This window comes from Scleropages formosus, chromosome 25 (assembly GCF_900964775.1).
Source record: "Scleropages formosus chromosome 25, fSclFor1.1, whole genome shotgun sequence".
In the NCBI taxonomy this organism is placed as follows: domain Eukaryota; kingdom Metazoa; phylum Chordata; class Actinopteri; order Osteoglossiformes; family Osteoglossidae; genus Scleropages; species Scleropages formosus.
The window spans coordinates 14980356-15003780 of record NC_041830.1 but is presented as its reverse complement, the minus strand read 5'-3'; the positions used below and the strand labels follow the sequence as shown (position 1 = coordinate 15003780).

Here is a 23425-nt window from a genome sequence, read left to right as displayed (position 1 = left end):
AGCGACAGAGACACGACCCGGCGCTGTTCTGAGTGCAGAACTGTTTCTAAGAACACACACTCGTGCGTGCGTATGTCCCATGACAAGAGGACAACACGTACAAGTGGCTCGTGGACGACTCTAAGGTCCTGAGAATTTCACAGCGTTACCAACAGGGAGCAGCAGGGGGAGCCACAGTTTATAGACCCCCACCTTGCACTCAAAGGACCCAGGTTCGAATCCCAGCTCCTGCAGTAGAACTCCTGCTCGGGGTACTTACCCAGAAATGATACAGTACAAATTACCCAGCCATATCAATTGGTAAGGAGCTCAATGTACAAACCTGATATTGCAAGTCACCTTGGAGAAAAGCATTCAGTTACTACTACTACTACTACTACTACTACTACTACTATTATTATTATTATTAATAATAATATTAATCCACAAATACAGGTGAGGATGGTTGAGCCACACAGACAAAGGGTTCTTTCAAGAAATTTATTTGTTTTTAAACTGGATCATCTAAAGAAGGAAACTAGTTTACTGGAATGATACAAAGTTTCAGCTCCACCTGAATATGCCAACAAAAAAGGTTTGTTATTAAATAAGACATGCTATTGATAAAGAAGAGAGGGCAGGTAACCAAGGCACTGTTCCAACAGGCTTTCCGGGGGGCCTGGAACATGTTAACTACACCTGTCCACGGGTCACCCGACTTTATGTTGCATAAAAAATGTAGAAAAAGGGGTTAATGAAAGGCTACGTGGGGGAGGTCAAGGGAGACCCTTGACCTTTGACCCCTGAGATGATTTGGAGACTGATGCAGAAAGTCCAGGGAAGGTACCATTTGCCTTTCTCCTCTAATCTCAGGCCCCCTCCATCCTCAAAGCTTTACGGAGCAGTAGCGCCTCTCGAAGGCCGGCACGTCGAACTTGCGCTTGCAGCCGGCGTAGTTCATGTAGCGGATTTTGCCGAAAACGGGACGCTCCTGCCAACCTTGGTCGTGGATTCCGCATATGGACCACATGCAGCCTGCGGACTCAGAGGGACAAGGGGGTGAGCTTCCGGAATCTTCCACGCACCGCTCAGAATGCGCCAGCAGGCAGCGGTGAGGTTACAAGCAGCTGCCTTCCGCTCCAAGCACCTGGATTCGAATCCCCCTTCCTGCTTTTGACCCTTGTGAGTCATTTTGGATAAAAGTGTCAACCAAGATACTGACAATAGGCCTACAGGTGGTGTAATGGTTAGTGGTTCTCTTGTTCAAAGGACTTGGGTTTGAACCTCTGCTCCTGTTTAGAGGTGGGATTCGAACCTGTGGCTTTTGGGTCCAAAGGCAGCAACTCTAACCGCTATGCTACCAGCAGGTAGGCGCCATGGGACATTATGACATCGGTCCAATGGGTGTGGTCAAATGGGTGCATCACAGAAGCACATGACCTGCCGAGACCGAGAAGTTTCCAGCACTCGAACCCACTCACCGACGTATCCGTTCGGATCGTTGCCGTCCAGGCTGTAGCGGTCGTTGAGGTAGAGGGCGGTGGAGAGCGCCTCCTCTGGCGATGGCATCCACTCCAGAATCTTCTTGGCCCAGTACATGCGCAGGAAGCCATGTGTCTTGCCCTCCTTCACCAGCTGGATCTGCACCACAATCAACTTCTGGAGGTGAAGTTTCGACCACAGACGACCGTGTGGAGCTGTCAAAAGCCCACCGCCAGCTGACAACTCATCGGCGCCACCACCTGGGCACGGCTGAGCGCCAAGGAGTCGCAACGAGACGGTTTGGCCGTTCGCCACAACAACAGGCTCCTCACCTGGGCTGCGTTCCAGAGGCGGTCGCCTGTCTTTGCCTCCTCCAGCTGCTTGCGGGAGTACAGGTGGGGCCGGGGGTCTTTGGCATGGTCCCGCAGTGTCTTCTGTGCCCACTCGTACGCACCTGCGGGTACACACACACACACACACACACACACACACACACACACACACACTCAGACTTCAGCACAGCATTCATTTCCCACCCGAACTCTGGACCGCCACTGACCGTCCACACAGTCGTAGTCCTTGTTGTAGTAGCAGAAGTTGTCGGCCAGTTCCCGACGCACCACAGCCTCCTCCACGAAGGCATCCACTGAGGGACCCCGCGGCCCGTTGCGCTTCACCTGCAGCACCACCCGCTGCGCTGACACCTGGCCTGTGGGAGGACAGGAGTTCCAGTTCAGAATCTGGCACCCCCCGCCGCCCCCCATCCAGCATCCCGCACACTGACCGGAGTGGAGCCAAGGGGACAGCTGGCTGAGGGCCTCACGGTTCGGGTTGTTCCGGTGCGCAGCGAAGTCCTGCAGGCGCTGGTCAACGAAGGACTCCAGGGTGGCCATGGCAGCGGTCGAACCCGGGCGCGCCCACTCCACCTCCCCCACCGACCGGTCCACCTCCAAACTGGACCAGGCCTTGTCCCAGTCCACCGGCTGAAAGTGCAACAGAACTGGTGAACGAGTATCTCAGGAACCCTCATGTCAATAGCGCAGCAGTGTAATCCAAGGGCACGGGTTCAAATCCCACTTCCTGCTGCAGTACCCCAGACCAAGGTTCCTAACCTGACTTGATACAGTAAGAATTACCCTGTAATACAATAAAACTTATACTTAAAAATTACCCTGTTGCATAAGTGGGCAAACTATGAAATTGTAACTGTATTGTAATAGCTGTAATTGTAAGTGTAATTGCAATTACAATTGGAACTGTAAATCAGTGTGAGCTAATGTAAATGAAGTAATCATTTACTTACACTAACAAATTTATTAGTGTAAATAAATGTGTGCAAACCTGAGATTGTAAGTCACCTTGGAGACTAGTGTCGAATGAATGAATGAATGAATGAATGAATAAATAAATAAAATTTATTATATAAAAAAAAAAAAAAAAAAAAAAAAAATATCAACCAGGAGAGTGGGGAAAATGAGAACCAACAGTCCCACAGCTCTTGACAGGTAGCATAGTGGTTACAGCTGCTGGTTCAAATCCCACCTCCAGCTGTATCCTTGAGCATGGTACTTACCCTAAAGTGCTCCAGTAAAACTACCCAGCTGTATGAATGGGTAAATAACTGCAAGTACTTTAACACTGTAAGTCACTTTGGAGAAAAGCACCAGCCAAATGAATAAAAAAGTAATGTAATACTGTAATGAGTTCAGAGCCCATGGTTGTGGGGTCAGATCCCACCTTGGCTAGCACTGGGGCGCAGCGTGGGTGTTTCTCCACTAGGGGAAACTCTGTGAGAAACTCAGGCAGCAGCTTGGTGATCTTCCCACGAATGGTTCTGGCCGAGTACTCCTGCTTGTCCGAGGCCACCCAGCAAGGCACGACGTTGTGGGCGTCAACCTGCAGGGGGGCGACACGCGGTTAAGGATTTTTTTCTTTGTTTGTTAATCAAACTCGCTGACGAAAACCCAGCCCAGAAATCACGGCGACCACACAGGCGGACCTGTATGAAGGGGACGTCAGACGGAAGCCCCTTCTTGACATCCTCCGCCCACTGAAGAGGCAGCCGGAGGGGGAAGAAGTCGGTCACGACAGCGCCCATCCGGCGGTCCTTCACAAAACCCGGCAGCACCTCCCCGGCGGCGCCCAGGAGCAGGTGGAACTGGATCTCCAGCGTGCTGCACTCCTGAGGGGGAACCCCACCTGGATGAGAGGTCCAACTGCAGTACCGCACCTCCGCAATGGAATTTCCTGCTCAGGCAGAGGTGCAGAAACCTATCACCGGAGGGGGCACTAAATGGCGCATGTGCGCAACCGACCTTCTCGACCTCTTTCAGGCCGTTCAGCATGAAGCCCATCTGGCGAACGGTGGCCTCCAGAAAGCGCGGCGACAGGCAGAAGCACACGTGCAGGGGCAGCTTCTCGGTCCGGGCGAGGCGCTGGGCGTAAATGAGTGCCCAGTTGTCTGGAGGGAGGGGAAGAGAGAAAGAGAAAGAGAGGATGTTACTGAACATCAGATGTTGTTGATCACTGGTGTAAGGGACAAAAGGAGGCACAGTACTTCAAGCTTCCTTTATCCTGAATTGATACAGTAAAAATGACCCTGCTCTATAAACGGGTAAATCGGTGTAAGTAGTGCTGGCAAAAGAAAAAAAAAAAAGTGAGCTGGACAAAAATGTAACGACAACAATGTTACCGATCACAGAGGACCTTGGATGAAAACAGATTAATAGAGCAACTTTTGTACAAACAGTGCAGCTCAAAGTCATTTTTACAGAAAATGACCGTAATAAAAAGAATAAAATAATGACTGTACAGTGTATGAGACAGCTGGCCTAGTGCTTTGAGCTGCTTCCTCTGGACCCACACGTTGCAGGTTTGAATCCCACCTAAAAACCGCTGCCGTAAAATTGCCCAGCTGTGCAAGTAAAATGTGAGGCGCTCGCCTGAGCCTGAGGTTATCGATCAGCACGTGCCACACTGACTGACTGATCGTAACAGAGCCAATAGACTATATTATAGATGATGCATTGCTGGTGCTCGCTGATCGTCAGTCACCCCCACCTTGCACTCTCTGGTCCCGGCACATCCAGTACAGCACCCCCTGCGATCCCTGCTTCACCTTCCTGCTTTCCGACAGGAATCGGAGTCGTTTCTCGTTGAACGGCTGCGCGCGCTCGGCCGCGCGGAGCTCCGCCACCTGCCGCGCCATCCAGCCCTCCTCCCTGCGCCGCTTGCCGCCCTCCGGGGGGCGCTCTGCGGGCTCCGCGCCGCGCTTCCCCGCCGGCTGCTTCCTCCTGCCGGGCATCCCGGGTGGCGCGCTGCAGCGGTGCCGGTGCGGGTCGGTGCGGGTGCGAGGCGCGCGAGACGTGCGAGACGTGCGCGTCAACGTGCAGGCGCGTGCGAAGAGGCGCAGCAGCAGCCGTCTGTGGTAGAGCAGAGACGCGCAGAGAAAGCGCAAGCCGGTTTGAACGCAAACAATGTCCTTACGCCCCGACCCCGGGCCGCGTTACATGACACACACACTCATCACTTGAAACACACCCATGGCATCATGGCATTTTAATTGTGCGCCGAGTGCTGCTCTTACACAACCGTTTAACGGCTTAAAACGCCTCAGAAATGTGCTATTTTTTCCTTACGTGCGTGTTGCATCCAATTTACTCCCCCTGCTGTAAAAGCGCTGCTGCTAAAAATGTTCAAATTGTGGCGCTTTTGGCACAAAACTACTGAAGTTCGCCCCCGCTCGGCCCACGTGCCACTTCCGCGTGGTTTCATAACACGGTGACGTTCGCGCGGGGACAGCCGCGCAGCGAGCTTGCTGCTTGAGGTTGGCGCTGTCCCTATCTTTTTTTCCCCGTCAGCTTTTGTCATTTGCCTTGATTAAGACTGAGCTTGATCTTCACAGACCATCATAAACCCTACCAGTAACCAGCGGGAATGCAATGAAGGCACTTCCTGTATACTTAAAATAACATTTCATTGACATAACCCCCAAACAACCTGATGCAAATCATATTAAATTCAGACGCAAAGCATTATGTATTCAAAAAAACAAATAGAAGCAGCATCACCACTTCCCAACTGACCATTTGTAAGGACATGTTTGAAATGAAACACTCACCTGTAGACCACGTCCCCATGGCTCCCATGGCCCCCATACCTGTGATTTGGCTTGATTTTCACTCTTCATTGATGGCCTACGTGGGTGGGGACTGTCCTGTCACTGTGAATTTCACTGGAGACCATTTGGAAATGGAAAACAGCCCTGTGCATTAATGCCAGGCACATTAACGGCAGTAAACAGCAAGACCACTTTTCCCAGGGGCAAAGGGCGACCAAACACACAATAAGATGGCTGAGTGGTTACTGCAGGTGTTAAGGAGCTCTATTCCCTGCGAGATCCGTAGGGGTAAAGGAGTCCCGTGACGTGTTGAGCCATTGTGATAGTGGATAACACTGTAACCGCTCTGCCATTTGAGTAAAACGACCACAGGAAACAGGGACATCTCAATGGCAACTCAGCTCATCCTACTGCCAACGATATGCCTTCTACTTACAGGTAACCTTTTCTTTGGGGGTTCCGACTTTTTTTCATCTGTTATACTCAATACTGCTTTTGGAACATCTAGCTCTGGTTATGGTTTCTTTGGACTTTGATGAGCCCCAAGGCACACCAAGGTAATTCTGTTTAGACTGGTGCTTCTGTATGAACTGTTGAGTCACATTTCTCTTTCCAAATTAGCTGTATAACTCTCAAATAAAACAACCAACAAACGACAACATGCAATTTCAGCACGGGTGGCTGCCATATACGAGCTGACAAATGTTACTGCACAAGTTGTACGTAGTGGATAATCAAACTTGTAGTTAAAGTCAAACGTATTTCAGGTTGCACTGCATTGCAAATTATTCCATTATATGCATCCTACACTATGCCATATCATAGCTTATTTAAATATTAATATCTCCATAGCTTCATTAGTAAAGTCTGGAAAAGCAGCTTGTCTTGCCTAATTACGTGCATTTACTAGTTTTCTGTCTTGTAGACTAGTGTATTTGCAAAAATGGAACCAATTCTTATGAAATGTTTTATACGTATCATGATTCGAGATGGATCGCCCTAGCTCTCTGGTGTCACACATCAGGCGTCAGCCTCACATGGCTAGACAGCCAAATTTTCATTCCTTTGGAAGGAAATCACACCTTTCTATGCAGCAACCAGATGAAATGATAGTATTTTCAAAGACTCGGATGAGTCCACACTTAATTTTACCAACCCAAATCACCTACCCGAGACCATATCTTCTCCCACCTGACCAGGCAATCACGTTTGTAGCACTTCAGCCCTACCCAAAGTCTCACAGCCGGTTGTACCCTTTCTCACACATTTGAACCTTCAAACCTTGATGGCTATGGATTGTCAAGATTATTTTTCTTGTCTTCTGCTTCTTCTCGACCCAAATGAACGCATCACACTTTCACACCATCCTCCTATTGTGCCGCTTGCTCAGGTAACAAAGTGCAAAATGGGAACTAGAAAATTCCATTTACCTGCCTGCAGTCCATAAACTTATTGTTTCTTCCCTCACCTCCTTTGCTCTTGTCCTACCACTTAGTGTCCCCCTCCCTCTGTCTTCTGAAATGTAAGGAAGGCCACAGTGGACCAACCTATGAATCACTCCAGACTGTGATAGACAGGAAGTATTTTAGACCCGCAGTGAACCTCAGCAACCCCACCATCAGCAACATCTCCTTCACACTCTATGCTGTCCTGGGTGTGGTGAGTCCTTCATAATCAGGATACATAGCAAATCAAATCAAGTACTAACATACTCAAACTATATACTCAATACTAATAAACTTCAAACATTTGTGAATGTTGTGGTGCACCCATTTATACAGGTTGGCGTGTATGGGAGTAACTGCAGTATTTTGTTTAAGGATACAGCAGTAATAATCTTGGCCTAAAATGTAGAGACATGACTGTGAGAGTCGTATCCGGTCTCCAGGGTGACCTTGTAATTACCATGTGACTGGTTCTCTTTCAGGACGAGAAGGCCCAGATTCTCACCACATTTCTGTGGCTTCGACTGGTAAGTTCTTCCTCGGGGTCTCCTGCCTTGCACTGTATTAGCTCCATTGCTCACATGTGCCTATGTATCTTTGCAGTACTGGGTTCACGAGTTTTTGGTGTGGGATCCAGAAGAATGTGAGGGGGTGACAAAGATCTCCCTCCCAGTCAAAGACCTGTGGTCACCCGACATCATCGTCTACGAGTTGTGAGTTTCCCCATTAAGCGCAGCATATTATAACAACCTTGTGTGTCTTCGATTTAGTGTCCTTCTTACTTATGGACCAGTCCGATGCTTTTGCTCCCTTCCATCCCTTTCCTGTACTAGTGTTGATGATGACGTCTCCCAGCAGTGCCCCTATGTTTACGTCAACCACACTGGCCACATCCGCTACGACAGGATGCTGCGGCTCGTCAGCTCCTGCAACCTGGAGATCTTCAACTTCCCCTTCGACATCCAGAACTGCTCATTCACCTTTGGTTCCTACATGCATACAAGTAAGGGATACACCATGGCTCCTCTCCATCAGCTCCTCATCTCACTATGGGTCAATAATTAGGCTCCCTCCTGTCTCCCAGTCCGAGATGTCCGCGTGAGCCCTGCACTGTCCTTCAGTGAGATGTCTGAGAATTCCAAGAAGTACCTAGAGGCCAGTGGGGAATGGGAGTTGGTGATCATCCAAGGCGAGCCAGGCATCCTGAAGTTTGGCATTGACGAGTGGGATATCATCACCTTCTGGGTGAGGGTGGAGCACATGGGTTGTGGCTACTCTTTTACCATCTCCACACTAGAGTTTGTCCTAAATAATAACATAACAAACCCTATTCTTTGTCTTTAGAAGCTGACAGCACAAATTAAGTAGGGTATCCATACAAAAAAAATATACGCAAGCTGTCTGAAAATTACAAGAAAATTAATGCGATAACTTAGGATTCTATTGAGTAGAATCCTCTTGGTGTTTTAAACCTAATGTTAAATCAGTTCTTACAGCGCCAACCCTACCACTTTCACGTTGCCCTCCCAGGTGGTGATCAAGAGACAACCCGTGCTCTACGTGGTGAATCTGCTCATTCCAAGCACCTTCCTTATGGTCATCGACATACTGTCCTTCTACCTGCCGCCCCACAGTGTGGACCGCGCTTCCTTCAAAATGACACTCATCCTAGGCTACACTGTCTTCCTGCTTATCATGAATGACCTGCTCCCCAGCACTGCCAATGGGACGCCCATCATCGGTGAGGCACACATACACACTCACACAAAGAACAATAAAACCCCCCACAGAGAGGCGGCAAAATGCACTGCAGAGAATTTTCACTGGCGGCATTAAGTCAGTGTCAAATGTCCCTCTGCGTACCTTTAGGTATCTACTTCTCTGTCTGCCTGGCCCTCATGGTGATCAGCCTTCTGGAGACAGTCCTCATCACCAACATCCTCCACTCTATGAAGTGTCACGATGTCCCCCGCTGGGTCCAGGTGCTGGTGTTGGGCTACATCGCCCGCCTCATCTGCTACACTCAGGACCCTCCGGACAGACCAGAGGGGGATTCGGCCATGCCGCCCCCCTTGGAAGCCCCAGCCCAGATTGTCAATGGCCGCAGCGAACATCTGAATAGCTACAGCATGGATGTCGGTGGGTACTCCTCTGGTAGCTGTTTGGCATTAGATCATTACTATAGTTAATGCCTTTATATACACACTTTTTGATGGCTATTGATGAACTTCACCCCCCTAGATGCTCCTACTCCCATCCCTCGCATACCGGAGCTGGCACAGATCTCCGCAGACCTGCGGCTGATGCGCACACACCTGGCCAGCGTACAGAAGGAGAGCGTTCTGCACGAGCAGTGGTGTCACGTGGGTTACATCCTGGACTTCATGCTCTTCCGTACATATATACTCATTATCTCGATGTATGCCTTCGTCATCATCTGCATGTGGTGCATCTGGTACCGCCAGTAGGCATGCTGGGGAAACTGGACCTAGGCCTGCCAGTGGAATGAGTCCAGTAGTCACACCCTTCGCTGAGTATTTTACTGTTATTTTAGCAATATAAAGCATTGATAAATCCTGTCTTTGCAAAAGTGCCAGAGTGATTTCTTCTCCATGAGTTTGAAGGAAAAGTACAGTACACCATGTAATGAGATCCTTTTCAACACCTTTGGGCTGCCACCTGGATTTCCAATTAACCTCCTTCTTTGAAGGAGGAAAACAAGTTAGTCGAGCGGGGGGGGGGGGGGGGGTTAATAAAAAAAAAAAAAAAAAAAAAAACACACACACACACACACACACACACACACACACAACAGTAACATGGGTTTGCATAGTACAAATTAAGATCATTACCTGAAACTGCATCCTCTGGGGAGAGAACACTTCACAGCTCCTACCTCACCCGTAAAAAGAAAAAAAAAAAAGTCACAAACAGATCAATCTTTTTATTAATAATCATTAATTAGCAACTTCTTGTACTTTTAAATCACACAAACATTCTGGATGGTTTGTCAATAGTGCACTTAATTTCCACAGGGGGGAGGGGGAAAACAAAAAAAAAAAAAAAAACAAAGCTTGGACACAAGGAAGCGAGGTACATCCAACCCAGTGGTTCAGAAGCAGCAATACCGAACCCCCCCCTCCATTGCTCAAACAGCCATCAGCTCTTAAAGGGCTGAAATAGCCTCCTTCCACTTGGCAATGGGCATCTGTACGTGTGCAGTTAAAATACACGCAGTTCTGATCCAGCAGGCCGACGTTCCTCAGAGGAGTCACGGGACGTTCACCTCGACCATTTGCGGTCCTCTGTGTCATAAAGGCCTCTTTCATTTCCTCTCTTGCAGTTTTTATATGACACACACAAAGCCAGTCTGTGTGCAGCAGCACATTTCTGTTTCATAAACAAAACAGACGGGAAAAATATCAACTCAAATGAAGACGTATACAGCTTGGGCTCATCAGACGCACCCGAACGTACGCGTGTATTTTAACTTGTTCGCCAAACTCTTTTTGTTCTACCTTGGAAACTTTGCAGGTGTGAAAGTACAGCCTGTTTATACTGCAATCAGCCTCCCCTTGTAAACAATTCCAAAGTTTAAAATAACTTTCACCCACACAAGCAAGTGAGAAGAATGCAATACTGGTAAGAGTGACAAAAGGACTAACATTAGGTGGAAAATTGTCTTGAAGTTTAACCAACACTTAAACCCTGAAATCACCTTGCAGCAGCACCCTCAACAACTCATCTGCAGCCAACAGGACACGACTCGAGCCCCGCGAGTCAAAAATTAACCCCCCCTCCCAACTGGGGTGGCCGTTCTGAACCAGTGCAGCGGAATCAAATAACACACGACCAAACACGGCTAGTGAACTCTCGAGGAGTGAGATCCTCTTCCCGACCCTGCCGGTCTAGTCCCACCCAAGCTCCCACCTGCCTCCTCCCCCAGATGCTTGCACTAGCACCTTCGTGCACATTAGTGTCTTCAGGGATCCCAGTGCAATACCACACAGCCCATGACCAGTCTTCCCAATTCTGGAAAGCCCCTCAAAAAAAAAAAAAAAAAAAAAAAAAAAAAAAAAAAAAAAAAAAAAAAAAAAAACTTATTGGAATAAATGTTAGGGAATGGTATCAGATACAAGTCCCGAAAACAGCTCACACCTCAGCAGGTCAGGGAAGCATTTCCACACAGATATAAACCTAAATAAATAGAACCGTGACACATATTATATTTTAAAATCAGGCACACTAAAACATTAAGCATCATGTTTAATCTCATAAAGTTATATTTCCACCACAGGCAGAGTGGAGCCCTTGAAGCTAGCAAAAAAAAAAAAAAAAGTAAATATGATACTTTGCAGCTGGGGGCACACTTTCAAGTGTCCAGTAGATAGTGCTGAAGGGTGATCGGTTCTTCATGATCCTTGTTGTATCGTACAATCGCTGTCGTTTTTGTCCTCTCCGCCTCTACCTCGGTCTCTCCGCAGCGTCTAGCCTCCGCCCTCGTCCTCCTGTTCCTCCATGTTGCGGCGGGCAAGCCGCTCCCTGCGCTCCGCTAGCCGCCAGCAGCGCGGGCAATCCTGGCCCGCTTTGAAACAGCTGCGGTGGTAGCAGGCATGGCACTCTGAAAGAGGCAGAGGGATGGAGACATGGACCTTCAGCGGCAGTAAACTGACGTGATTGGAATGTAAGCTGCCTGTTCCAGAAAAGGCAGAGGAAGTAAGACTGCGAAGCAGCCTGCAAGTAATTGCTCCTATTTGTGTGAATTTTCCCGCAGGAATTCATAAAGTTGTATCGTATTCTATTAGCTCAAAATTTTATGATTAAAGTGAAATATAAAACACAAACATTTGGGGTCTTGCAAAGAAAAGGTGTTACACTGGCCTCCGGCCAGCAGGGAGAGCTCACCTTCACATCGTCGGCACTTGTTCAGCTCAAAGGGGAAAATTATGTCTTTTTCATTGCTGCAGAACTCGCACACAAAACCCTTCGCCTGGCACAGCTGTAGGAAGCAGACAGGAGGAGAACATCAGTGTAGCAAGCCTATTGAGCCAGCAGCTGGATCAGGTGTGTGTGTGTGTGTGAGAGAGAATGTCCTCACCATGCAGCCTGCCACATGCACAGATCCCAGTCGAAGGAGTTCCTGCAACCGGGGGGCCAGTTCTCCCTTGCGCACAGCCCCCAGATCACTGAGGGAGAAGAGGTGCAGGTCCTCGGTCAGGTGGCCCGGGACACTGTCAAACTTCTCCAGCAGCCTGAGGAGAAAATGAACGGAGGCTCAGGGGGGGGGGGGTGTGAAAATGGGTGGAGCCAAGGAATGGGTGGGGCCAACGAAAAAGAGCTTACTCTTCAGCAAAGCGACAGGTCTTTAGCAGGATCTTCACGTGGAACAGCTGCATCCTGAGGAGCTGAGACAAAGACGACAATAACCCCTCCATGAACTACAAACACACACTTTGTACCACCCATACACGTCCTACCGCGTCGCCTTACCCGCACGTTCTCCAGAGCCTTGACCTTCCTGTACAGGGCGCTGTTAATGTCGCTGAGGTTAAAGAGAGGGTCCCCAGCGATCTTCCCTAGCAGGTCCCTGGCGAAGTTGCTCACGGGGTATTTGCTGAAGTCCCACTTGCACAGCACCCGACCGGGCACCACCGCCTGGGCATTCTCGTGGCAGCACTGGCAGAAGTAGCGGCCCAGGTACTCGCAGTAGCGCAACCGCTTTATATAATCTGTCAGAGTGAGATGTCAGAGAGGTCGAGCTGAGCTTCACACCCAAACACACACACTATTTCAATCATTTAGCAAATTCCTTTTGCAAGATTGCTTACTACACTGGCTTCTTATGTTGCAAGCTGTGAAGAATTTGAGATCATAAACATATTCCAGTTTACTTAATCGTTTTACTTACATTTTCTTCACTTACCGAAAAAGTTCAGCTTAAGGCAGAGCAAAGGTAAGAATTTCTTACATTGTGTAACCGTTATAGAATTTGATTATTACAAACAGTCATTAATGACTAGCATTAACTTTTTGATTGATTGTGAGCTGAGGATCCAATCCTCAGTCCATGTTCACAATTTCTAAACATATGAATGCAGAATATAGTTATTCAGTTGCTCTAGATATGAATCTTTCAAAAAATCATGAGCAAATGCATCGGGCTGCGGACCTGCAGCTGTGTGAGGGTCCAAGGCTCCGATTCTCACCTGGATCGATGCGAATCCCGCAGCCGGCACACCGGTAGTTCTGCTTGGCTACGACCACCTTCCTCCTGCGGGGGATCAAGGAGACGTGCAGGAGAAGACGACGACAGATGAGTGGGAGGACGATGCCCTTCCACTGAAAGCCTACGAACGATCGAGTGGCCGCTCATTTCCGCCCCTCCCACCCACCCACTCGGACTCACTTGGGCGCCGGGTGGATGTTGAAGATGACCTGGGGCCTCGGAGGAGCCCACTCCAGGTTTCCTCGCACCCGGATACGTAGCTTGTAGATGTCTGCGTGCTCGCCGTCATCAGGGGAGATGGGCAGGGACTTGGGGATGGGAAGAAGCTGGGAGCACAGAACATCAGACACGGTAAGAGACAAACCACATCCGCTTACTGTCCTCTAGACCAAAACAAATAAAAAGACAGGCTTTCAGAAGACCAAACCTGATAAGACAGGATCACGCTGCAGGGAAACACACATAGCATCCCAACATCATACACAAAGTGCAGTTATACTGACAAAAATAATAAATAAAAGGAGAAAAATGATCAGCAGATCAACTCAACTTTAATCAGTGTTTACAAGTTCCAGTCATAGTGGGTAACCGCAGCATTTTTTTGTTAGATTACAGAGAAGCTGTTAGTTAGCAGCGCCCCCTACCTTTTGGGGTGCCTCATGCTCTGGTACAAGCCACTCGAGCTCTGAGGCAGCTGGCAGCTGCATGCCCTCGAACTGACGCAGCAGCCCCATGGCGACGGACTCGGCCGAGTTGGACTGCAGGAGGGACGGCGAGCTGCAGGGGGGGGAAATCAGCATTGGGGAAGGGGACAGAACCGGGCGGAAGCAACCCAGGTAACATCTGGCAATATGTGGCCTGCAGGACGGGCCTAAGAGCACCGAGTCGGCAACACTCACATGGAATCGGAGCTCAGGAAGGACCTTGTGCTGCTGGTGTACGTTGTGCTGCGCTTGATCTCGGCATCTGGAGAGAGACGAAGATGAGAGGAATAAGGACGGAGACACAGGGGGTCTTCGAAAAATGGAAAGGAGGGATGCTGAGCCGGCCGGACATCGCCGTGAAAGGCCCGCAGGCAGAAGCGGTAGTGAGCGTTAGCATAACGGCTAGACAGGGTGACAGGGGTCAGACGGTCAGCAGTGTGGGAAAACAGAGTAAATGGATGCACGTGTCTAAGTGACACCACTCCCAGGGTACTAGCAGCTGCCTGAAAAAGTGACACAGAAAGCCACGCAGGACCGCCATCACACACTCTCTCTGAGGACCGCCAGGCTCGGACACACCCACCTCGCAGCTCTCTCGTACCATTGCTAGGCTAGCAAGCACACAAGCTACTGCTGGAGCAAGCAGCTCCCCAGTCCGGTAGCACCTGCGTACGAGCCCCGCCCACTGCCCTGCCCTTGCTCCACCCATTCCCTCCTCAGACGCTCCCTCCCTGGGTACCTGAGAAAAGAGAGGCGAGGGACAGGGAAAGCCCGTTCCGAGACACCACCATCAAGGAGCCGCCTTCGCTGCCATCTGAGGGAGAGACTTGGCTCAGGATTTTTCCGCATCTTAGGGGACACACCCCCATTTGTGAGGACACGCCTCTTTGCTGGGCACAATGTTGGGAGCCACCCAACCCTTTCGATAAATCATCATCATCATCAACATGGGTTCAAGGAACAAGGGGGGGGGGGGGGGGGGGGGGGGGGAGTGAAGAAGCTAGGATCTTTAAACCAAACACATCCAAACGTGAATTAAGAAAGACAAACCTTCACTTCTCAGCTATACATCATCTCACACAGTAAAACATTACTTTGCCAACAATCTTATTCCAAAGTCTGCACCCAAACGCCTAAACAGTGCCACACCTCCCCACCCATCTAATACTTCCCATCAAACGTCCGCTAGCTCCTCGTGTTGAGTTCTGAATTTTGTAACAACCTCTGCATTTATTCGTATTCAACTCCACTGGATTCTCATTCATTTTCTAAAATTTCTGCTTGTCGCAGAGTGAAAGTGACCTGCATCTGCGAAAAGGAGTGCGGCTCTGCCTCCATTCAACTCGTTCCCACGGCGTTTACAGCCCACGCGTGGCGCTCCCGAGCGTCAGCAGTTAGTGACGAGATGAGGAAAGCGTTACAGGATGATTTGGTGAACAGTCGCCATACTTTCACAATATAGTTCGTTACTTTAGTTTTAATTTAATTTCACTGTGGCTCAAACTTTACACACACACACACACACACACACATTTTCAGAACCGCTTGTCCCTTACGGGGTCACGGGGAACCGGAGCCTACCCGGCAACACAGGGCGTAAGGCCAGAGGGGGAAGGGGACACACCCAGGACGGGACGCCAGTCCGCCACAAGGCACCCCAAGCGGGACTCGAACCCCAGACCCACCGGACAGCAGGACTGCGGTCCAACCCACTGCGCCACCGCACCCCCTCAAACTTTAATTTTCTTTAATTATTAAAAATATTTATTATGGTTCTATTTGGGATTTTTACAGAACCTAAATGATTGTACAACAACGCTATCCACTTACATTTATCTGACATTTTTCTCCAAAGCAATTTCCGATATCAACCGACCAACCTACAATTATTTACCCATTTATACAGCTGAGTAATTTTCCTGGAGCAATTTAGGGTAAATACCTTGCTCCAGGGTACTACAGCTGGATGTGGGATTTGAACCTACGAACTTTAGGTCTGAAATCAGCAGCTCTAACCATTACACTATCAGCTGAGAGGTAAACTACCTCACACTGTGGTCCTTTTAGACCCCCCCAAACTCAAAGGTCTTTCTTTTGCAAGACAAGATGGGTAAACAAATGATTTGGGCATCAAATGAGAGTCAGTGGGTAATGAACAGACAAAGCAAAGATGGTATAATAGTGTGTGCATGTGTGTGTGAGATGCGTGCCTCATCCACCCTTGCATGGTCCCTACCTTTCAGCTCGTGTTCCTCCACCTCCTCGGCAGAACTGGAGTCAGAGGGGTGCAGGGAATTATGGGAGCTCCGGCCAGACCCGCTGTCCGTGGAGGTGAAAGCTGTGAGAACGAGGGAAAAAAAGCCACTCATTAGGTTATTATTACATGCAACTTTTGTCACGCGGTCACCAGAGGAAGCCCGTCAGAGACGGGCAGCGGAAGCGGCCGACTTACCGCACTGCGACTGTGCACTGCGGTTGCTGCGGATCTGCTGCCTGCGCAGGCGGATCCTCTGCTTGAGCTGCTGGATCTCGCAGTCGCTGTCTTCCTCACCCTCGTCATCAAAAGCCTCGTGCCGCCGGCTCAGGTTGCACTTCATGAGCTCAATGGCGGCAATCAGGGACTCCGATATGCTGAAGTGGGCGTTCTCCTGTGGAGATGCGATTGGGACACAACCGCGCTCGGTCACTCTCGCCGCCACCGCCGCCCATCAGCTCACCCTCCCACCTACAGCGCCTTCTCCACGCGATGTACCTTCTCGAGGTCCGCGCAGCTGCCGAAGTCCTGCTCCGCCAGGTAGCTGATAAGACTTTGACCCTTGGACGGCCTGCGAAACATGCTCTCTGATGCGCCGTTCTGCTGTGAGCCATCTGTCACACACGTACATTAAGTGCTCAGCAACTCACCTCCACGGCAAAGATCTCACAGCCAACACACCTCCACCTCACCATCTCAGGTCCCTCTATAAACATCCCAATCGCACACTCATCCATACATTATCAATACCAGCTTGTCGATTGCAGGGTCACGGTGGACCAGAGCCTGTTCTGGACGCATAGGGCATGAGGTAGGGTACACCCCGGACAGGGAACCACTTCATCACAGAGCAATCACACACACACACACACACACACTCATTCACTAACACACTAAGGGCAATTTAGAGTCACAAAGTCCACTTGAAACGGGCCTTTGGACTGTGGGCAGAAACCAGAGCACTTTGAGGAAATCCCTATGAACTCAGAGAACATGTGAACACTTCACTGGCCAGACATGACATGTGTTTTTGTATTTTCCCCAAGTCCTACAGACTCGAGCATAGAAAAGCAGCACGGTAGCGTTGAGCCCATACTCACCGGACTCCATGTATAAAGAGCCCAGCGTGCTGCTCTCGCCACTCGAGGTCCCAGAATCCTTTGCTCCACATCCGTCAGTCACAGACTCTGTTGCACACACAAGTAACACCACACATAGCCATCAAACACAGTATTAGCATGGCATCTTTAGAGTTATATTTTAAGAAGGAACTGATCCACACTGGACATGCAGACAAGGTTGGAAAATAACTTGTCTATGTTCAAAACAAGCAGTTTCAGGAACTGCCAAGAGTTCACGCCAGCAGACACACCAACACGACATATATGACTTTCCACCTTAACTGACTGGGAAAAAAATAAATAAAATAAAAAAATTGCACTCTTTACAATCCACCTGGCCTGGAGTGAGCTGAGAGATGGAGTGTCTCCAATCTTCTCTAAGGCTCTTACTGCCTGTATAAACCCCAAACCCCTGCCCAGAACACAAGTGAACAAGGACCATAAAGGGAAACAAAAAAAAAAAAAAAAATGAAATGAGCGTCAGTCATGCAGGAGGTTGAGGGACACAGATGGAGGGAAAACGTGCAGCAGCAGGACACTGCCAACCTGCTGTAGGCTCCTCTACTATAACCGTGATGTTCCTGTGTCTGCCTCCTCCACACAGCCAGAGAGAAGCAGAAAGAGAGGAGCGGTTAAGAGGAGAGTCAGTACCTAGTTACTGTTACCAGAAGAGGCGAAAAAGATGCAAGTCTCAAGCAGCAGAACGCCCTCAGGACTGAGAGGTTCCAGTTCTCCACAACCTCATTCAGATATGCGCCCCTGGAGGCTGCAGAACTGCGCCGATGCACCCGCTCACCTTGACCGTGCCTTCGGGAGACGCCCGTGTCCGACAGGGACCTGCTGTGTCCCTTGCAAACATGGCTGGATGAACTCTGGCCTTCCGTGAACGAGGAGCGACGGGGGAGCAGGGAAGCGGGGGAGGTCGAGCAGAGCGTGGCCTGGGGAATAGCCGAAGCCTCCCTCTGAGCAGCGGGGGCGGAGCTCGTCGAGTCTCGCCGCCATCGTTGCCGGCCCAGATTCCCGATAGCCAGGTATTCTGGGCCATCGTCGAGGTCCGCGTCCGGCGCAGAGTCGGCCCCGTCGCTCGGGAGAGGGGAAGGCGAGGTGGTCTCCGTCAAAGTGATCTGGGGGGGCATCGGGGAGCTGGCAGGGTCAATGGGCCCCTGATCCCTGGAGACACACCCCCAGGGGGCACCAAGCAGACTGTCCGATAGAGGGGATCCTGCGGGGCAAAGAGGTGAGGCACTCAGAAACTGAACCGCCCCCTCTGTGGCACGGAGCAGAGGGCAAGGGGTGACACCTCACCTGTGTGGGCACCTTGAGTCTCCCGCAGGGAGGACTGGGAGGGGGTGCGGCAGTGGGGCTGGTTGCCATGGAAACCGGAAATCCCGATACCAAACCCTGCCCCCGACAGCATACACAGGCTCTGGCTCTTGAGCAGTCCTGACGGGAGCTCTTTCAGAGACGACAGCTGTGGACATGCAGACGACAGGGCCGGGAATGAGCAGACGAAAGAACCGTCAGGATCAAAGCTCAGGAGATGGCATGGCCTTACTCTTCCCGTGTCTACAAGCGCCAGCAGCCGAGGGTCATTCTGCTCCACGGCCTCGAGGCACTGGAACATGGCTGAAACATGGGGCTCACTCAGCACAAAGGCCTCATCTAAGGGGGACAGAGAGGAGGGGCTTCGTCAGTCAACCAATGAACTGCGAGAACCAGCAAAGGAGCTTCCTGTTGGTTAAGACTGTAGCAGAAAATACTGCAGGGAGTATAAGGGGATTCGTGACTTATGACGAAATCAACTTATGATGAGGACCTGGGAATGAAATCCCATCGTAAGCTGAAGACCACCTGTACCAAGCCTGGAACAAGTTTTAGCCTCCTGAGGTTTTTTTTTCTTTTTTTTTTAAAATATTAAAAAAAAAAAAAAAAAATCCCACTTTACTCTGAAAGTACAACCCCAGCGTGAGCCCAGATGCTGCTGTGCATCCTCACCACTATAGAACTTGCGTGTGTTGGCCTGGTGCTTAAGCAGGGGGCGGAGCTGGGCGGACAGGCAGTGGGCCTGTAGGCTGTGCAGAAGCCAGTGCTCTGCCTTGTGACCCTCCCCCTCAACTGCAGCCACGCCCCCACCACCCACAGCAGGCTCAAGCTGGCTGAACTGCGGGCACAGAGAAACAGCAGCATTAAGAGTGCTCCAACACCCACAGGAAGTAACCTATGGCACTGCGTGGGGTACACCTCACCTGCTCGACGTGTGCAGCCAGGTGGGGGCTGAAGAGCCGCACGCACCACACAAAGCGCCAGTAGTCCTTCTGCTTGCTGTACACCTGTGGGAATATGATACCTGATCACTTAAGCTGAATTAAACAAGTGTTTCTCATGGACAAACTGTCAGGCTGGAAATGTTTTTTCCATCCATCCATCAACAATAAGTGCTCATCCAGTGAATGGGTCACGGTGATCCGGAGCCTATCCCCAGAAACACAGGGCACGAGGCAGTGTACACCAATCCATATGTGTGGGGCAGGAGGATTTAAACATTAAAAAAAATCCCCAAGCTTTGATCTCCTCCCTTATATAACCACTTTATTTTTACAGCCTTTCAATAATAACAATAAGAGTTTTTGATTAATGCAAATTAGGTTCAGATCCAACTTATTCAGTTTATGACAGGTGACAAGATCACGATGCAAGTGTATCAGTCCCTAACTAATATGGTCAACAATCTTTAGTGAGAACATTTATTCCATCACCAGCTAAGTGTCAGAAAATTCAAACAAGAGCTGGAACAGTTTACATGGGGGGAGGGGGTCACGGGGACCAGAAGTGAAAGCTACAATTCAGTAACGCGGTACTGTTGCACGAGCACGCCGGTGTTGCAAGGGACCTTATCCTGGCATCGCCGGCAGACAGTCTGACACACCAGAACACAGCACCACCGCCCGCTCGTGGCGTCGATCGCGCCCTGTTCTCGCTTAGGCCCCGCCCACCTGCTCGTGTTTCAGCCCGTGGCTCAGGATGTTGTTGACGTCCTTGTGCAGCCGCTGGAGTCCCCCGTAGCGGGACCACACGTTGGGGTTGTTGGTGGACAGCAGTCCCTCCACTGTGGTTTTCAGGCTGGACAGCAGCTTCCAGTGCTCCCTCCTGCACGGGAGGAACGCAGGGGTCAGAGGTCAAAGGGCATTGCCGCTACATGGGGGGTCTCAAACCAATTGAAATGCGTTGTATACTAAAAATCAAGAAACAAAACAGATGCTGCATGACAAGCAAGGTGGTGAGAAGCCGGTGAAATGTCTGCAGCAGCCGCTCAAGGTCCCGGGTTCAAATCCTAACTCCTGCTCTTGTTCGTGTGATCCAGGTGCTTACCCTAATCGGATACAGTAAAAATTACCCAGTTGTAGAAACGGGTAGATCAGTGCAAGTAGCTTAGTGCTACAAGCTGCTTTGCGGAAAAAAAAAAAAAAAAAAAAGTGTTAATATGTCCACTAATAATGGTCAACAAACAGCACATTTCACTCTTCTGAGGACCCTTTCATTGACTGCGAACATGAGCGCCTTCTCAGACCCCGTTCTGCTAACGACCGTAAGAAAGGAACGCAACCGCACAAATCACAAGACCAAACTCGAGTTCTGGACACTTCTGTTTCTTACAAAACACAAAGTCCTTGAGCAGAACAGAAACAATGTTGCATTCATAACTCGTGTGGCGCCTCGACCGTGGGGGCCGTGACCAATCCGGAGAATATTCAGATCTGCTCAAATTTAAACTGGAACAGAGGGCTTTACGGGGGACTGTTTTCCAGAGAGCTGAGGAGGGGTGGAGGAATGTGGCTGTCAGAAGGGTCGAGAACTTCAGGGTCTTGGGGGGGGTGGCGATGGTGGTTTTGGAGAGTCTGATGTGGCACAACGAGGCCTGGGGTGTCACATCATGCGACCTTTGACTTGGTAGGATCTATGAAAAGGTCATGCGACCTACGACCTGTTCAAACCTTCGATAAGGTGCCCTATATGGAGTTGCCATGAGTCGACATTGACTTGATGACACCCAGCAGCAGTAGCAGGTCACATGACTTCAGTCCAGGTTATAATCAATGGTGGGGGGGGCCAACAGCACTTAATGTTGTCACCTTGGTCCTATTCGAACCCTTGATAATGTGCACCGTGCAGATCATCAGAATAAGATCATGTGACTGTAGACCAGGTAGGACCTTAACTCCAGCATCTCCTGCCAGGGTGGGGGGAACCTGGACCTCGTGACACAGAGGAATCCAAGCCAAGGTGGTCCAACTTGCCCCCTTGGGCCCACTCGATCCCCTCCTCCACATCCCCATCCCAGCTGTTCATAACCCCTCTCCGCAGGTCACCTGTGCTGTGGCCAGCAGCTTCTGGGTAGGTCTGGAATCAACGTACGTGCCACCCAACGCGCGACAACAAACCGAAACGTGAACACGCACGTGACACTGACTGAGTGACAGCCGGTGGCTCTCGTGCAGGACACACGGACGGATCATCATGTCCAGGCGCCGGCGACAGCAACCCGCCGCGCTGCGCCCGTTCGCAGAGGCAGGAGGAGGCAACAGGCCGGGGGTCCGAGTCGTGTGGCGCGTGGAAGGATTCAAGACGCCGGCAGAACCGGCGGAGGCGGGGAGCTCGCCAGAACATGCGCGGGAGACGAGACCCGACGGTTGGGCCACGAGCGCAGAGTGCGAGCGGGGCTGCCTGGGCGGGGAGACCCCCCCCGTGGGCCCGTGTCGTGTCAGAGGCAGCGACGCGCATTGTGCGTGAGTCCCCGCTCCAGTTCGCGAGGGAAAAGCCCGGCGTGAATCTCCCGCGCGCGCCGCCCACCTACCTCCGCTCTCCGGCCTCCGCGTCCGCCGGCGTCTCCATCGCTGGAAGCGCTGTGCCGCTCACAGCTCCGACAGGGAAACCGGGCGGCCGAGCGGCCGCCTCTCTTCCTTACACACTCTTGATTCGGAGTCGTCCTCCGCAGGCCTCGCCGCCGTCCTGACCCGCCCTCTGTGTGTCAAAACAGCGAGTGTACACACAACTCCACCGTCCGAGCGGAGCCACTCCTCCTCTCTTTATTTCCCCTTTCACACAATGGGCAGACGGAGGAACTACTTTACCCATAATGCTCTTCACTGTTAACGGACTGGGCGGACGGAAGAACTACTTTACCCATAGTGCTCTTCATTGTTTCCATAAGAGGCAAATGTGAGGCTTTTTTTACCCATAATGCTTATTATTTTTCCCAATAGAAGTACAGAACACACGATTACCCATAATTCCGACGCTTCCAGACCGGGGAAGCTGTCGTTCTATGTTACACATTACGTCTTTCACTGTAACCGTTCGCATTATATATTGTTGGTCGATGTAAAAGTTAGCAATCCATAGGCATAGCTACAAAAATAGTAGCAGTGCTGAGTGCGTAAAATCCAGTTGAACTACTGGACAGTATAAAAAACTGTGGTTTTGGGGACGGAGCAAAAATCAGAATGTGGCAGTTCTGAGTACCTGGTCTGGTGCTTTTCTTGTGGGTCAGTGGGTGGTGCACGTGTTAACCTTGTATTAAACCACCTTTTGGTGAAGGGTTTTAAAGTCCCAGGATCCTTTTTGTCATAAATGCATATCTATATTGTAGCGGGTGCGCTGGCGCAGTGGGTTGGACCACAGTCCTGCTCTCCGGTGGGTCTGGGGTTCGAGTCCCGCTTGCGGTGCCTTGCGACGGACTGGCATCCCGTCCTGGGTGTGTCCCCTCCCCCTCCGGCCTTACGCCCTGTGTTACCGGGTAGGCTCCGGTTCCCCGCGACCCCGTATGGGACAAGCGCTTCTGAAAGTGTGTGTGCATGCATATCTATATTTGCTGTTCCATTCTGATATTTATTACTCTTGGTATTAGTGAAACAAGACAATAAGATCTGTCATGTTTGTGTTGGGAAATGTTTTTTATAACGAAATGTGAGGATGCTTCTTATCTTATGTTTGATATGGAATATTGAAAGTTTTGTTTATGTTCTTATGGTACTGAATAAAGTATTGGAAAGCTTAAAAAATATTTTAAAAAATGCACGTGACTGATGGAGATGTT

The 23425-nt window shown here is 50.4% G+C and overlaps 3 protein-coding genes across 6 annotated transcripts; 1 reads left to right on the top strand and 2 right to left on the bottom strand.

Annotated features, from left to right (window-relative positions):
• Window positions 1-466: 466 nt before the first annotated feature.
• Window positions 467-6728, bottom strand: cpdp (CPD photolyase). Its single transcript, XM_018731039.2, has 10 exons — window positions 5100-6728; window positions 4522-4883; window positions 3777-3922; window positions 3461-3643; window positions 3199-3357; window positions 2246-2444; window positions 2021-2170; window positions 1794-1915; window positions 1461-1620; window positions 467-1014 (listed from the first exon to the last, which is right to left on the bottom strand). Exons 2-10 carry the CDS (start codon window positions 4763-4765, stop codon window positions 866-868), a joined length of 1512 nt encoding a protein of 503 aa, XP_018586555.2. The 5' UTR covers window positions 4766-4883; window positions 5100-6728; the 3' UTR covers window positions 467-865.
• Window positions 5599-9730, top strand: LOC108921442 (5-hydroxytryptamine receptor 3A). The gene is made up of 9 exons (XM_029248985.1): window positions 5599-5622; window positions 6998-7240; window positions 7509-7553; window positions 7630-7739; window positions 7860-8029; window positions 8111-8271; window positions 8557-8767; window positions 8896-9165; window positions 9268-9730. Exons 1-9 carry the CDS (start codon window positions 5599-5601, stop codon window positions 9492-9494), a joined length of 1461 nt encoding a protein of 486 aa, XP_029104818.1. The 3' UTR covers window positions 9495-9730.
• A 1381-nt stretch (window positions 9731-11111) lies between these two features.
• On the bottom strand, window positions 11112-22419 carry LOC108921443 (rubicon autophagy regulator). Of its 4 annotated transcripts, XM_029249483.1 has the most exons (22): window positions 22184-22419; window positions 20325-20478; window positions 19578-19661; window positions 19327-19492; window positions 18887-18993; window positions 18637-18802; window positions 18128-18553; window positions 17878-17925; window positions 17311-17397; window positions 16709-16824; window positions 16409-16604; window positions 16193-16294; window positions 14696-14770; window positions 14152-14218; window positions 13897-14029; window positions 13433-13578; window positions 13233-13297; window positions 12517-12755; window positions 12370-12431; window positions 12125-12278; window positions 11932-12025; window positions 11112-11647 (listed from the first exon to the last, which is right to left on the bottom strand). In XM_029249483.1, the coding sequence occupies exons 1-22, from the start codon at window positions 22219-22221 to the stop codon at window positions 11514-11516; spliced, it is 2859 nt and encodes a 952-aa protein (XP_029105316.1). In that variant the 5' UTR covers window positions 22222-22419; the 3' UTR covers window positions 11112-11513. The 4 variants fall into 4 exon arrangements, with proteins under 4 accessions (XP_029105316.1, XP_029105313.1, XP_029105315.1 ...); XM_029249480.1 differs by having other exon boundaries at window positions 18637-18993; XM_029249482.1 differs by lacking the exon at window positions 14696-14770 and having other exon boundaries at window positions 18637-18993.
• Window positions 22420-23425: the final 1006 nt, after the last annotated feature.